This window comes from Megascapheus bottae, chromosome 6, assembly GCF_031878675.1.
Source record: "Megascapheus bottae isolate mThoBot1 chromosome 6, mThoBot2.hap1, whole genome shotgun sequence".
Taxonomy (NCBI): domain Eukaryota; kingdom Metazoa; phylum Chordata; class Mammalia; order Rodentia; family Geomyidae; genus Megascapheus; species Megascapheus bottae.
The window spans coordinates 41,111,218-41,128,357 of NC_143514.1; the positions used below are offsets into that span (position 1 = coordinate 41,111,218).

The following is a 17,140-nucleotide window of genomic DNA, read 5'->3' on the forward strand; positions in this document are numbered from 1 at the left end:
AAAATTTGAATGATTTCTTTTCCTTTTGTTCACTGTCTAAATTTAATTTTCAGTTCTTCCCTGCACAAATCCTAGTATTTCCAAGGATGCCCTTGGGAAATCTTTTATCCAAGATTTATGGAATTTTGCTCATTGGAAATAATGTTATATCCCTTATATCGAAGTTAGGCAGTGTTCAGACTCAGAACTGTTTTGTTTCTTTTACTTTCTGTCATTCAGGAACTATTAGCTACCTACATGAGAATGAAAGACATTTGAGAAATTTCTCTGAATTTTTTCTCATACAAAGTAGCATCTATAAAATTGAGCCTCCTTTAAATCCTTGAAGAATTCACTGATTTCATCAAACAGCTTTTAGTTGCTCATCTTCTATCATTCTCATGTTTTAAGTTACTTTGTATTCATTTGAGTGGGAGTCAAGCCCCAGTGAATCATGTTCTTTTTTTAAAGATACTTAATGATTTCTACTGAACTTCATTTTTAAGATTGAAGATTTTTTTCTTTTATATCTTGTAGTAAGAAACTTGAAGTGGTTTCTTGGAATTAGCAAAAATGTTTATAAAATGATCTTGCTGTTTTTTACTTGTTTTAAAAGTTAGCTACATTATGTTGTTTGGTTTATTTTGACATGTTGTTTGGATGAAGCCTTTTCACTAAAAACATCCTTAATGAGAGCCATTGTCATTCCTTATGCAACAGATTCATAATTCTACATGTAAAGGGCATATTAGAACAGTACTCAGTGTGACTTTTTTTTTTTGCTAGTCCTGGGCTTGGGCTCAGGGCTTGAGCACTGTCCTTGGCCTTTCTCAAGGTTAGCACTCTACCACTTGAGCCTCAGCACCACTTCCGGCTTTTTGCTATGTATGTGGTACCGAGGAATCGAACCCGGGTCTTCGTGCATGCTAGGCAAGCACTCTACCACCAGGCCAAACTCCCGGCCCCCAGCATGCCTTTTTAGGTGCTATTTGGGTGTTTAAAAAATTATTAGAATGTCAATTCCCCGACAAAAGGGATTTTATTTTATAAATTGGCATACAAAAAATATAATAAATGTAGGTTGTCTAAGAATGTGATTGCTAATCTTGCTTTCTCAGTTTAAGATGAAGAGTAGCAAATATGTATCATATCTCTGTCCTGGCTAGCCATATTGGAGATTAGTTAGGAAAGTAGGTATACCATAGTATCAGTATATAGGCTTGTTTGCAGTGCAGAAAGAATGCTTTAGCCTTTCTAAAGAATTACATTGTTTGATTTCTGCCCTGAATCTACTGTATTTTAGTTAATACATCTGTGTACACTTGTATGCTGCCCTGTGTACTTACCTTTATATTTATAAACTAATTCTAGCTTCCACATATGAGAGAAAACATGCAATCTTTGTATATCTGGGACTGAGGGCACTCACAATTTTTTCCAGGCCCTTTCTTTGCAGTTGAGTACTTGAAGTGGAGTGGGGATAGGGAGGAAGAGGGAAAATATGAATAGAAGAAGGGTTGAGGAGAGCACAGTCAGCAATTCAATGCAGGGGTCAGAGGTGTGGGTCAGGTGATAGAGTGCTAGCCAGGGAGTGAAAAATATCAGATACCAAGTTTGTGTCTGGGTCTCAGAAAAAAAAAAACAATTCAATACATACCTCACAAAATTAAGAAAAGTAAGGGAAATCTCCTGCTTTTGGGAAGGGAGGGATGAGTGAGAATGTTAAAAGGGGTGACATTGATCAACATGCATCATATTCATAAACCACTTTGTTGAATGGCAGCTCCTTTGTACAAATATGTGTACGTGTGTATATGTGTGTACGTGTGTGTGTGTGTGTGTGTGTGTGTGTGTGTGTGTGTATGCACGTGTGTGGAAGAATGATGGGAAAATCTGTCTCCTTGCTTACAGGTTGTCATGGAATTCTAGTTATAGGAGAACCGTAAAGACTGACCTTTTAATTTTACAGAACGTCTGTGATTCCTAAGTTTAAGAAGCACATAGCTAAGTTCTAGTAAATTTTATGTAGAATTATGGGGGCCGGGAGTTTGGCCTAGTGGTTAAAGTGCTTGCCTAGCATGCATGAAGACCCGGGTTCAATTCTTTGGTACCACATATAGAAAAAAGCCGGAAGTGGTGCTGAGGCTCAAGTGGTAGAGCTCTAGCCTTGAGAAAGTCCAAGGACAGTGCTCAGGCCCTGAGCTCAAGCCCAGGACTGGCAAAAAAAAAAAAAAAAAGAATTATGGGCTTGGGTGTTCTCAGTCTATGTTATGTCTCTCTATGGTTTGGCCGGTTTCTTTGTACTCCATAGCAGGGAGTTCTTTGGCCATCTTTTGTTCATCCATGGCAGCAACAGATAATGGTGTACTGTGGAAAACCTGGTATTGAATGGCATGCTCTTAGCAAGGACTGCCTATGAGTTGTTAGTGCTGGTCTATGTGCAGATATCAAGATGAGTGTGGTAGAAGTTTTCCCCGTCTAGCACCTTCCCTCTTCAGGGCCTTTGTAACTTACTGTTCTTTGGTCTGAACTATTTTCTTTTTGACTTGGTGCTCCACTGCTGAAACAACCATTATATTTTACCTCTATGTTACTGCCCTCTTGAGCCCCAGACCAGCTCACACTCCCCCATTTTTTCTTCGTGGTATCCTTAGTTGTTTGTACTGACATTTGTTGCAGCATCTCTGCTTCTGTTGTTTCTGTCCACTGAAAGCTCTACATGGATAGGGACCATATACTGTTTTTCTTTGTTATAATTCTCATCTAGCTTAGTTTTTGACATAGAGAATTACACAAAACTACTTGTTGAATGGAAGAATCTCAATATGGTATTTTAAGTTCTATTTCTGACTTATTACAGGGAATTAACATTCAGATCTCACGCTTGCTAGGCAACATGTCCTACCATTTGAGCTGCACTCCAGGCCTTTTTGGCCTTAGGTATTTTTTTTTTCCTAATCCATGCTTCTTACTTTATTACTGATTATTTTACCAAATGAAGGAAATGAGGTAAGGGTTACTCAATTGGGGAAAATTTCTAAAATGAGAACAGGGCAGGTTGTCTGAAAGGCAAGCAAGATATGATAGCATAAGTATCTGAATGCTGAATCTCACATAGACTTGGCTTTCTATGGCCTTAGGTACTTTTCAGGTATTTAAATTTGTCCTGGCCTAGCATTCAGCTTGGATCCTTTTCCTTAATAGCCTTCCACATAGCTGGATTGACTTGCTTTTGTGCACTACTGTGCTCGGCTTTTGGGTTAAGAGGGGATTTCACTAGGCAATCCTGAATCATGGTCCTTCCAGTCTCCACACCCCCTTTTAATTGTCAGGGTAATGTATAGAGAGATTACAGTTAACATTCGTCAGGTAGTAGGTGCATTACTTCTTGAACATTGATACCCTTTCTCATGTTTTTGATCCCCTTTCCCTCCCCCTGGCTCCCTCCCAATCATCTTGTTTCCCCCCTTCCTTTCCCTATTTCAAATAAACAAATAAATGCATATACAACAAATAAGGTAACAGTCAGATACAGTAACCATATGAGATTAACTGTAAGGGGAAAAAGAAAAGAAATAACAGCACATAGTACATTGAGAACAACAATCACACGAGATAAACCTCTTGTTTCCATATTCTAGAGTTCATTTTTAGTCTCATCCTATATGACTGTATGTACATAGCTTTTGAGCTATTATGATCCTCTGCTAGGAGAGCCCTAGATGTGTACTAATTATTACAAATGAGGGAAACCGTGGAACCTGTTTCTTTGGGTCTAGCTTACTTAATAGGATTTTTTTCCGAGTCTCCTTCCCCTTCCCTTCCTCTTCCCTTCCCATTTCCTTCCCCTTCCCTTCTTCTTCCCCTTCTCTTCCCTACCCTTCCCCTTCCTATTCCCTTCCCCTTCCCCTTCCCTTCCCCTTCCCCTTCCTTTCCCTTCTGTTTCTTTAAGAATACAATCTTAAAGATGTGAGCCATAGTGCCTGGTCACATTAAACTAATTTTCAGTTGCTGTATTGATACAGGAAAGGTTGCCTGTTCATGTAATTCGAACAGTTGTTTATATTACTTTTAAATAGATGAAGGTATAATGATTCATTCTTGTTACATTTGAATCTTGTTACATTTGTCCAGAAATAGCCAAAGCCAGTATTGCCAAAACTCTTGCTGTGTCTTCTGCCTGGTCTCCTGTTGTTACTTTTACTAAATATTGATCCACTGCAGAAAACTTCCTCAGTTAGTTCTTGACAGCATGTCAAAGTTAGTCAGAGATATACACGGTGGTATCACAACACAACATACTCTGTTGAAGTTAGATTTGTTTCTGTTTGTGCATTTCTCCCTTGACTATTATCCTGTGGGAATGCTGCTCCAGGCCTCTGAGCTAATCGCTCCTCATGTCTTTTCTGCTCCCCATCTACTGCTGCTACATAGTGTTCAGGACTGTGCTTTTTCCTAATTCCAAATCTGATAGAAATGTATGATAGGATGGAAAACTGAGATAATAATCTGTGTTATCTTGGAACAAGTTTTGAATCACTGAATTTGGTAGCTCCATCTTTGTGAAACTAACTTATGTCTAAACGTGTGCAATTTTGGGTGTCCTACACTGTTACCCACTGTTCTCAGTATCAGGAGGAAAATGGAAAAGAGAAAGTCTCCATTGTGACAGAAAGTCATAGCCTAGCTTCCCTTCTCAGAAGAGTCAAAGTGGTATTTTCTTTGTTGTTTATATCATATGTGTCCTCTTAATGCCCTTATCAGTCTTTTCTTTTTCTTTTCTTCAAATTACCTCCTATCTGACTTATTTATTTTTGTCTTTAGCTCAGCTCCAAATGGACTGAAAAGTTGAGAAAAAAAACCCAGTCTCCTTTTTGTGGGACATTGGACAGCCGGATAAATGCAGGTGTGTAGCTTTGCTTTACCCTTTCCTTTCTTTCCTCCCCCCTTTCCTTCTCTTCCACTTTTCCCCTCCCGTCTTCCTCCCTCCCTCCCTCCTTCCCCTTTCTTTCCCCTTCTTCCCTATCCCCACCCTCTTTCTTTTGGTGACAGGGTTTTGCTATGTAGACTAGGCTAGACTTGAAATGCAATCCACCCACCTCTTCTAGAATACTGGGATTAGACATGTGTCACCATGCCTGGCTAATTTTTTTTAGAAAGGAAAAATCTCTCTCTCTCTCTCTCTCTCTCCTCTCTTTCCTCTCTCTCTCCTCTTGGATTTAAAATGGTCTTGCCTGCTGATCAGAACTGCAAGCTTTCAGCCTGATTTCTAGACAGTTCTGGTTTTTACATTTATTTTGGAGCCTAAGCAATTAAAATGGAATGACTTGTATTTTGTAGCACTGAAAAATACCTTTTTAATTCTCCTCTTGAAAACATCCTATTTCTCCTTACCCACAGTGCAGCTAATAAACCAAGCAAATGAGTTTGGTGAAAAGAACTGTGCCTGCTGTCTGTTCTCTAGACTTTTCTTGTTTTGGTTCTTTCTTTGTTACTCTTACAAGCACCATTATGTAAGCTTCTCTGTTTCAGACTAGGAACATGAACATGAATGTCACAGTTTTTGCCCTCAGAGACCTCATAGTATGTGAATAAACTGGCATCTTTCATTATTATTTATGCAGTGTACTGATTATAGGGGTACAGGGGAGGGAGCATTTACTTTAGAGGTGGAACTGAGTTTCACTGAAGATGTCCTGAAGAAGGTACTATGTGGCCTGAATTCTAAAGAACATAGAAGTTTAACATGAAAGAGGTAAGGGGAAGAAGACAGCATGAGCAGAGACAGAGAGTGAAAAACAGCATTGGGGAGTGAGGAGACCAAGAATGCTGGTATTCTATGGTTTCAAGCCTGCAGTAAGAAGTGCAAACCAAACAACGGACAAAGGCCTCATATCTAAAATATATCAACAGCTCAAAAAATTGAATCACTCCAAAATTAATCTCCAAAGTAACAACCATCCCATTAAAAAATGGGCCAAAGGGCCCGGGAGTTTGGCCTAGCGGTTAAAGTGCTTGACTAGCATGCACAAAGACCCGGGTTCGATTCCTCGGTATCCCACATACACAACCAAGCCGGAAGTGGCAGAGACGAGACACAACCAAAACCGGAAAAGTGGCAGAGACAAGACAGCGACGGAGACAGAGAGCGAAAGAAGCGAGCTGAGCTGAAGTGAACAGAGCCCAACCGAGTGGTGGCCGGAGCGAGCGGGGCGGAGCGAGCAGGACCCCGGAGCGTGCGGGAGCGAGCCGAGCCAGAGCCAGCGAGGCCGGAGCGAGCAGGGCCAGAGCGAGCGGGGCCGGAGCGAGCGAGAGCTGGCAGGGCCGGAGCGAGCGGGGCCGGAGCGAGCGGGGCCTGAGCTAGAAAAGGGGGGCCTAGCCGGGCCGGAGCCAGAGCGAGCGGGGCCGGAGCGAGCGGGGCCTGAGCTGGAGGGGGAGCCTAGCCGGGCCGGAGCGAGCGGGGCCAGAAAGAGAAGGGGGCCAAAAAAAAAAATAAAAAAAAAATAAAAAATGGGCCAAAGACTTAAAGAGAGTCTTCTCTGAAGAAGAAACAAAAATGGCCTATAGACACATGAAGAAATGCTCAACATCTCTGGTCATAAAAGAAATGCAAATCAAAACAACTCTAAGATTCCACCTCACTCCAGTTAGAATGGCCAAGATCAGGAAAATGAATAACAACAGATGCTGGAGGGGATGTGGCCAGGAGGGATCCCTACTACACTGTTGGTGGGAGTGCAAACTCATTCAACCACTATGGAAAGCAATATGGCAGTGCCTCAAAAGGCTAAACATAGAGCTCCCCTATGACCCAGCAAGTCCACTATTTGGCATTTACCCAACCATCCAGAAACAAGGACATACTAAACCCACTAGCACAACAATGTTCATTGCAGCATTATTCACCATAGCAAAAATATGGAACCAACCTAGATGTCCCTCAGCTGATGAGTGGATCAACAAGTTGTGGTATTTGTACACAATGGAATTCTATGCTGCTGTCAGAAAAAACGACATCACCCCGTTTGATAGGAAATGTAAAGTCTTAGAAAAAATCATATTAAGTGAAATAAGCCAGACTCAAAGGATATTAGGCTCAATGGTTCCCCTCATTTGTCATAATCAGTAGAAACATTGGGCTCTACTAGCAGAGATCTGCAATAGAGCAAAACCTTGATACATAAGGCCATATAGTATGAAGCTAATTGAAAAGACCTCCAGGATATTGAAACAAAAGCCATACAATGAATGATTGTCGTCCTTAACTACTATGTTATCTCTCATCTCTTTTGCTGTCCCTTGGTTATCTCATATTGTTATAGTATCTCACTTTGTTATCTGATATATTGGATTTATTTGTATTTGGTTATTTGAAATTGGATAGGGAAGGGGGGAAAACCAAGATGGGGTGGTGGTGGTGGAGGGGAGGGTAATGGGGACCAAGACATGTGAAAGGGTATCAATATATGTGAATTAATGCACCTTCTATCTGGCAGATATCATGTAACCCTTTTATTAATTACAATAAAAAAAAAGAAAAAGAAGTGGAGAATGACAGGAAATTGAAACAAAGAGACCAACAGGCCAGGAGAGGAAGGGGCTCAGTTTAAGGGTTTGAAAACTTTTCTGTAGATTAATGAGAAACCAATGGAAGATCTGATAATTTACAAAGATACTTACTATTGTATGGCTAGATAAGGCTTGTATGGTAGGCAGGAAGAAAATAGAAGTCTAGGAGCCAGGCAGTTGTTATTGAGGGAAGGGAAGGAAAGAATATGTTGGACTTTCCCTTGCTCTTCTGTGACCTGGCCCAGGGTTGATACTGCTTCTTTGTTCCTAGTACTTTTGAGGGCCATGGAGTGACTAACACCATACCTCATCAGTGGGTCCTACCTTTCTCCCTCAAGGTAGCCCATCCAGGAAAGTTTGTGAGTGTCTTACCTTCAATAAACTACTCAGAAAAAGACAGAAGTGATGCTGTGGCTCAAGTGGTAGAGCACCAGCTTTGAGCACAGAGAGGCTAGGGAGACAGCATCTAGGCCCAGAGTTCAAGTACCAGGATTGCCGGGGGTGGGGGGGGGGAGACTGTAATTCTTGCCATAAGTCTGTTCAGAAGTTACATGATCCACCTAGGTACCAGTGGCTCACACCTATAATCCTAGCTACTCGGGAGGCTGAGATCTAAGGATGGTTGTTCAAAGTCAGCCTAGGAAGGAAAGCTTGTGAGACTGTTACTTTCAGTAAACTACCAAAAAAAAAAAAGCCAAAAGTAGAACTGGGGCTACAAGTGGTAGAATAGTAACCTTGAGCAAAAAGCCCAGTGACAGCACTCAGATCCTGAGTTCAAGCCCTATGACAAGTACAGAAAAACAAAAAAGAAGTCACATGATACTAGTAAAAGTAGCAACGTTAATTATTATGTCTAGGACCTTTTACATCATTGTTTCCATAGTATACTGCATTTTTTTTTCAGCTGCAGCTTGTATGCTAGTAGAGAAAACAAATTCCCCCTGCTCATTTTTTAAGATAATTTTGATTGTTTAGAAAATGGTTTGACTGTAGGTAATTAGCATGCTAATTATATTAATTAATAATTATTTCTGTAGTTTTTCCCTTGTAAGGGAAAGAGCAGGAGTATTTATTCACAATGAAGTGTTTGTGCTCTTACTTTAACAGGACTCTTATCACTTGAACTTTTAGCACCTAGAATGACTACGTCATATTGTCTTTCTCTCCATATAGTATCTAAACATAAAAGAAGACTGTAATGCCATGGCTTTTTGTGCTAAAATGAGGAGCTCCAAGAAGACTGAAGTGAATCAGGTGGTCCCTGAGCCAGGGGTAGAAGTGACCTTCTATCTGTTGGACAGAGAGCCCCTCCGACTGGGCAGTGGAGAGTACACGGCAGAGGAACTGTGCATCAGGGCCGCACAGGAATGCAGTGAGTATTGGTGACAGGGCTTGGGAGGCACTGTTCCACTGTCCCAGAAGCAGATCTGAAGTCTCTTTCCCTCTTAGTTTTGCTGAGCAGAAAGGTAGAGATCCCAGGAACAGGATTCTGCCTTATCTCTGCCACTGCCACTTCCAATTGATCTTTAGCCAGTAATATTAATTCTGCAGTTTTACTTGGCACTGAAAAATCATTAATGAGCTATTGAGTACAAAGGAATGATGATTGCTTCTGTGTGGGGTTAGTTTTTTCTTCTTTTGAGATAGGGTCTCACTGTGTAGCCCAAGCTGACTCCAGATTCACAATCCTTTGTCATAGTCTCAAGTGCTGGAATTAAAAGCTTTTACCACCACATGAGATTGAGACTCAGTTCTTATTTCTTCCACATCTATATGATTGGGATAACATTAGCTGTTGATGAGGTTGTATGGAAAGCACCTAGAACAAAGTACAAGCATCTCAGTATATTAGGAATTATTCAGAACTCCTGCAGGGTAGCCCATTCTCTTGCCACCATAGCTTGCCCTTCCTTTTGTGGTGCTGGCTTGAAGTAAGAAGTTGTGTTGCTTTGTGGCTTGGGCAAGTTGTCAGGTTGTGAAAAGGGACAGTGAAGCTGTTAATAAAAATCAATCTCTCTCTCTCTCTCTCTCTCTCTCTCTCTCTCTCTCTCTCTCTCTCTCTCTCTCTCTCTCTTTCAAAGTGAGGCTTATCTTAGTTAACCTCCCACCTCTTGAGGGTGAGAAACCAAAGCACCTAACACAGAAGAGCTCCTTTTATTACCTTTTGAACTTGACTTGAAGAGCCTTTATTTACCTGATTTTAAATGATAAGTGAAATAAAGGCATAGAAACTTAGTTTTAGTTTATCTACTTAGGTTGTGGTGACTAGTATAAAATGTCATTGAATTATGCATTTAAAACAGGTGGGGTTTTTTTTTGTGTGTGTGTGCTGGTCCTGGGGCTCAAACTCAGATCTTGGGTACTGTCCTTGAGCTTTTGTGCTCAAGGCTGGTGCTCTACCACTGTAGCTACAGCTCCACTTCTGACCTTTTTGACTGTTAAGTGGAGATAAGTCTCATGGACTTTTCTGCCTGGGCTGGTTTTAAACCATAGTCCTCAAATCTCAATCCCCTGGGTAGCTAGGATTACAAGTCTTAACAACCAGTGCCTAGTAACTCGATTTTTTAAAAAAAAAATAATGTCAAGCCACGGTAGTTCATGCCTATAATCTTAGCTACTCATAAGGCTGCAATTTGAGGATTTCACTTTAAAGCTGTCTCAGGCATACATATCCATGAGACTCTTTACCTCCAATTAACCAGCAAAAATTTGGACCTGGAGTTCAAACCCATATACATACATACATACATACATACATACATACATACATACATACATACGTATGTGTGCGTATATATGACCTTAGCCTTCAAAACAGCATTATAGGAATAGTATAGTTATTTCAAGAAACACATGTCTTGTTAGTAATGTACCTTGTCTAGAAGCCCCATTCCTCTCTGATATATCCTTCTGCTTAAAAAGCTTTATGTTTCAGAACACCTGAAAGGGAGGGAGTTATGACTGCTTTAGAAAGAGTTCCTTTCTAGCTGTATAGGACCAGGCAAGGGACCTGTCAATGTCTTTCTCATTTCAGGTGTCTGATTTGAGCACCAATTATCTCATTCCTCCCCAACCCCCCATGATTTTTGCCTTAAAAGTTTCCTGTTTGAAGTCTACTTGGTCTTGAAACTACCAGTAATGATGATAGGCACTATGTCTCTATATACCTGTTGAAATTACAGGTCTATATTTCATCCTGGGCTCTGAAATGAGTAGCTTCATAGTCTCCCTTATTTTTTTCTATCTATCTTTGTTATTAAAGAATGTGTTGGGGAGACAAAGCTGTACTGGCCTATTTTGTTAAGCATATAACTTTGAGCTAAGTTGACTACTAAAAGCATTTATGATAACTGTACAGAGTACTTAAGAAGTATTTATTATTCATGGCAATACATTTTAATCACCTCCAAAATCACTTTGTTTAGTATTTATTCTAAAATGCAGCTTGTGTGTACTACTGCCAGGATTTCCTTGCATATTGAATTTATAATCATAGTATATTAGAATTGTTTAAACATATTTTAAAGGAAGCAAATTGAAGATTTCCTAAACTCCAAGAATGTTTCTGACTGATTAGCATAGTATATATTAGATGGAACCAGAGCCTCTCAGCCTAAAAAAGATAAAAATCAAGCTTCTGTAAGACTTTTAGACACCTAAAATGGCAACTTCTTTTATTTTGCTTTTTTTTTCTTTTGCCAGTCCTGGGGCTTGTAATCAGGGCCTGAACACTGTCCTTAGGCTTTCTCAAGGTTAGAGCGCTACCACTTTAGCCACAGCACCACTTCTGGCTTTTTCTATGTATGTGGTACTGAGGAATCTAACCCAGGTGTTTGTGCATGCTAGGCAAGCACTCTACCACTAGGCTAAACTCCCAAACTCCTAAAATGAAAAATAACAACTTTTGTTTTTATATTAGCAAATATGTACATACTAGTTTTCCAAGAAGTATGTTGTCCAGATGGTGTAGTTCTTATTATTATTTATGGTTAAAATTGCTTGACTGAACATGGTTGAAAGTTATATTTGCCTGTAAAGGATAAGGTGACCTAGATTCTTTTTGGATAAGAGAGTTTCTTATCTTTGCATATGTCATGCTTTAGAAACAGCTGATCACATGAATCTTTCTGTAATTTTCTTATGTGTTCTCTTTCCCAGGTATCTCTCCCTTATGCCATAACCTCTTTGCCTTATACGATGAGAACACCAAACTCTGGTATGCTCCAAACCACATCATTGCTGTCAACGACAAGATGTCACTTCGACTCCACTACCGCATGAGGTACTGGAGTACAGAATTGGTGCTTGTGTAGTTTCCTCATGCAGCAAAGAATGGCAGTTATCTGGGTCCCTGAGTCATTTAGCAAGAAGTATTACAGTAATTTTGGTAATTTGTAACTTTGTATTGGTTATGAGAAAATATTTCTTTAGTTCTTGGTGTGCAATTCTAGATGCACATTTCAGAAGAGAAATGTTTATAATGTAAAGACCATTGTGAATTGTGTCCAGCAGAGGTGAATCCCAGATGGTGAATTATGAGTTTAATATATTGGGTTCTGGGTCCAGGAACATGGTCTAGTGGTAGAGTGTTTGCCTAGCATTCCTTGGTACCACCTATACAGAAAAAGCTGGAAGTGGTGCTGTGGCTCAAGTGGTAGCGTACTAGCCTTGAGAAAGCCCAAGGACAGCCCAGGCCCTGAGTTCAAGTCCTAGTACTGGCCAAAATTATATATATATATAGAGGGTTGTAACCAGAATTTAGAAAAATATGCAATAATAGATAATATCCTGTAGGTACATATGGTTGGAGTATTGTATTTTGATTTTTTGCAATATTTTTATTATGTATATGTTTTTACTGGGTCATAATATAAAATATTTCTTACTAAAAGATATGTCTATATGATAAAATAATAACTTAGCAATTATAACTTGGTCTTGCTCTAAGGGAATAGCTATTTTAATCTACACCTGAGGACTTTTGGCAGTAGGGCTATAACTTTTCTTTTGATAAGAGCTGGTCTTTTTTTCCATGTTGCAGACGTTGCTAAATGTTGCAATGTCTCATGGTCATGCATGGATAGGTGCTTCTTTAACTTTTAAAAAAGGAAGGATTCTGTATGAAAAGAACCCGTGTGTGTGTTTGTGCTTGTACACATACGTACATACATGTATATGTGTCAATATTAGGTCTTGAACTAAGGGACCTGACTCTGTCTCACAGCTTTTTTGGTCAAGATTGGTGTTCTACTACTTGAACTATGGCTCTACTTCCAGCTTTTTGGTAGTTAATTAGAAATAGTGTCGTGTATTTGTTTGCCCAGGCTGGCTTCGAACAACAATCCTCAAATCTTAGCCTTCTGAGTAGCTACAATTTCAGACCTTAATTTGTATACATCTGATTAAAACAACAAATTATCTCAGATGTGAATTGGATACCAAGGGCATGATAGAAAAGCTCTCTTGAATCTTAGAAGCTCTCTGCAATCTTAGCTGCTGGTGCCTTTGTGACTTTGGTAGAGTTGTGACTGTTCCAGAACAATAGGATTTTTCTGAAAACTGAACCAGATGTCACTTTCATAATCCTTCTAGGGCTCATTTTTCCTCTTCCTCTTGAAATTACTGAAGGTCTAACCTTAAGGGGAAAGAGGTGTGTTCTGTGTAAGATTTCTCCCCTCAGATTAGGGAACCATTTACTCCACTCGTCTGAGCCTTCTGATTACATTTTGATTGCTTTTCTAAGTATAATTTTGTTCTTTATGGCCAGTGGTTGTCTGTGTGATTATTATTGATACATATATTTAAGAGCTGTTAGTCTAAGCAAGGAACATGCCATTGAGTTCTAATTCCTTTCCTGGAGCTTTCAAAATTTAGCTGAGTCCAGGATCGTAGTATTTGGCACTTAGTGTATAGTAAACTGTGTTAGCACTATAGTCCTGTCTGAAGCAATAGTCTTTGTTAGGAATGCCTTGGTATTAAAAGCTGGTTTTGCTTGTTAGCTGCCAGGAAATATACAACAGCTTTGTTTTTGTCACCTTGCCTTTGTACCTGACATTGTGCTTCAACAGGATATTGCTTTTTTTTTTTTTTCTCTTAACCACAAACTCTTTGAACCTGGGAGAAAATAGTACCACCCTAAGCTAAATAAAGCATTTGCATTACAACAAAGAAGAAAAAGTTTGAAAACTCAGTCTCACCATTGAACAAGATGTGATATGAAAAAAAAGTGTTAGTGATTGTTTCAGTTGAGTCCTATTTTGGGACTACATCTTCTTTTACTTAAGCTGTGGTTTTCTATTTTTAGATAATGAAAATTTTTGATAGTTGTTTTTGCAATATATGTTAATGTAAAACAGTTATTTTTTATTTCTTTTTAAGGGAAGAAAACCATGCTTTTGGGGGTCAGTACTGGGATTTGAACTCAGGACTTGAGCTACATTTCCAGTCTTTTTTTGTCTTTTCATCTGAGTGAAATCCTGATCCTATTAGTAAAATTTAGAGAAACTTAAAGCAAAATCTTTGGATATAATGGTTATCCACTTAAATGTGCAAATTTCTCAAAAACTTGCAGGATTTCCGGACGAGGTGGCTCATGCCTGTAACCTTAGCTACTCAGGAGGCTGAGATCTGAGGATAGTGGTTCAAAGCCATGCCAAACACTAAAGACCAAGAGACTCTTATCTCCAGTAATCACTAGAAAAGGGGAAGTGGTGCTGTGGCTCCAGGGATAGGGCAGTAGCCTTGAGCTAAAGAGCTCAGGGACATCACCCAAGCCCAGACTTCAAGTCCCATGACCCACAAAAACAAAACAAAAACAAAAACAGAAAAATTTTGCAGGATAGATTTGTGAGAGCTTTTTTTAAAAATATCTTTCTGCTTTTCCCATTGGCCTGTTATAGTAAAGTAATCTGTGTGTACCAAGTGTGATAAATATCTTGATTATTTATTTCCTTATAAATGGACACTTTGATAGCTTAAGATTATATACACTTATGAGGAATTAAATGACTATTACTTATCAATCTGGAATGATTAGGCCAATCTCAATGTGTACTCATCACTATAAATAATTTTCATGGTGAGAACATTTGAAACTGCTAGCAATTTTGAAATGGCCATTTTGAGAGGGCCATGAAATGCTTTAATTTTATTTAAAGTCACAGATAAATGAAGTTGGTTGAATTACATTCATCTTCACAGTTGTGAAAAATAACTTTCAATGTTTTCATGTGGATGAAGCGAAAAGTATATGGGGCTCATGAAAGTTGTGGTATAGTTGTGCTTATGCCCCCCCGCCAATTGTATGTTGTTTTATAATGTTGCTGGATTGGACTTAACCAAGGACGGAGACTGTGCCTAAGAGCCATCTCAAGGCCTAACAGACCTACAATGTCTTGGGTCAACAAGTACAGTTCAGTGACACATAGCTTCATTTCCTTCCTTCCTTCCTTCCTTGCTTCCTTCCTTGCTTGCTTGCTTGCTTGCTTCCTTCCTTCCTTCCTTCCTTCCTTCCTTCCTTCCTTCCTTCCTTCGTCCCTCCCTCCCTCCCTCCCTCCCTCCCTCTACTTTTCCCCTTCTCTCTTCATCTCACTCTTATCAGTTAATCAATTAATTAGTCATTGTATAAGGCTTGAAATCAATGCCTTTTGCCCCATTACTTCAGAGTAACATGGTTGTCTTTCTGTCAGCGTATGGGCAGCTCAAGGGAGAAAGATATAGACAGAGCTAAGTCTTTCCAAAATTCATGTTTCCTGTATAAGTGGCAGAGGAAATCGGCAGTTGTAGATCATCTTGCCTCTTACAACCTTCCTTTTCTTCATTAGTGTAGTGGAAACAGTAAAACATACCTTTCAGAGATGCTGTGAAGATTAGGTGGCATGTTTGTAGAGTGCTGTTAACTTATCCTTGACACGATAGCTGGTGCTTGTAGCAGAGTTCATGTAGTTCTATTCCTAATCTTCATTTACCACAAATTTAATAATATCAGTCTGGAAATTGGGAAACATAACATTGTCTGGTGAAAATAAGTTTTAGAAATGGTCTTGAGACGAAGGCCCGATAGCCAAGCATCATGGCTCTATTTGATATGCTGGGCCAGCATAGAGGTGCAGGCAGCAAGTATTTTCCTGTTTATGGTGACGTAGTGGATGCTACTGGCCATCTTGATATAACAGGAAATAGCTATCTCCCTATGTTGTAGAGGAAATGCTGATAGGACACTCTTGTGAAATGCTTGCAAGAGTGAAAGGAGAGGAATGATGAGGGCATGTAAGGTATAAGTCTTGTCTCTGCTTACCTCAGAGCAGTTCTGCTTCCAGTACCAACTACTCTCAGTGGACACAGGAGTCGTCTTCTAGTACTAAGGATTCAAAATTGACATTATTTTATTGCATTTCAGGTTCTACTTCACCAACTGGCATGGGACCAATGACAATGAACAGTCTGTGTGGCGACATTCTCCAAAGAAGCAGAAAAATGGCTATGAGAAGAAAAAGGTTCCAGATGCAACCCCTCTCCTTGATGCCAGCTCATTAGAGTATCTGTTTGCTCAGGTAGGAAGTTTGGGCTCAGGATGATCTGGAGTTTGTGGGGAGACTGAGACATCTGTTGAGGGTTTCTATTCCTGGTACAGCTGAATTTGATGCACTGGGAAGCTTTATGGCCTGTTTTGTAGGAGTTCTTGCCACATTTAGAGTTGCCCCAGGTGAGCAGGGAGGCAGCAATTCAGCCTCCCAAGAAGCTATCTGTTCTACTTGTGGATTTTGCAGGACTTTCTTCTTTATTGCTTTCCTTTCCAACCCTCTGCCATTTTGCTTGTTTTTTGTGATATCCCATGCACAGAGTTGAGGGGACTTGATCTTACTCATGCAATAAGTGAATGAATGAATGTTACATGTAAGAAGTAGATGGGGTCTGGTCAGAATAAACTCCAGGTGTATTAATTAAGATCCTAAAACAGTGATCTGGGGGGAGAAATTGCTAGTTTCATTTAGTATAGTGACAGTGGTTTTGGATAAGAATAAGCAGATCTGCCATTTATTTTAAAAATGAAATACAGTTTTAAAAATGAATACAGTGTTCTGATGGGATGAGTATAGAAGGGGAAAGACTAGAAGATGCAAAGATGATTTCTTGGTTTTTGTTCTGGGCACTGTCTGGTGGACAATAGAGTTATTCTCTACCAAAAAAGAGCTTCAGGATGATCTAGTTCTCCTTTGGAGAAGCTTATGAGACATATGAGAGGAGACTTAAGAAATTGAATACTGATTCTGGAATCTGAAGAAACTCAGTCATTAACTGATCACATATTCCTTGACATTTTGGTTTTTTTTTCCCCAAGTTTTCCCATTGATGCTATCATTGTGATAAGCCGTTATGAATAAACATAAGTATATATTTATGGGTTCCTGTTTGTGTCTGTTGTTTCCTTAGGACATCAGGTTTTATATCAAAGTTATAGCTCACTATATCACTGTACAGCCTGTACTTTATCCTTGTTCCCTACATAACTTAGATCTACCTTTAGAGACTGCTGTAGAGGAACAAGACAATGTACAATCATGGGCAGATATTGTTTAGACAAAAATAATCA

The 17,140-nt window shown here is 39.7% G+C and overlaps 1 protein-coding gene across 1 annotated transcript in view; it reads left to right on the forward strand.

Moving 5' to 3' along the window:
- Window positions 1-17,140, forward strand: part of Jak1 (Janus kinase 1) — a 106,743-nt gene that overhangs the window by 48,685 nt on the left and 40,918 nt on the right. The window contains exons 2-5 of the mRNA XM_090334682.1: window positions 4,804-4,885; window positions 8,722-8,920; window positions 11,707-11,830; window positions 15,947-16,100. Of these exons, the coding sequence (XP_090190808.1) occupies window positions 4,880-4,885; window positions 8,722-8,920; window positions 11,707-11,830; window positions 15,947-16,100 (483 nt within the window). The 5' untranslated portion in view covers window positions 4,804-4,879. The remainder of the gene's footprint in view (window positions 1-4,803; window positions 4,886-8,721; window positions 8,921-11,706; window positions 11,831-15,946; window positions 16,101-17,140) is intronic.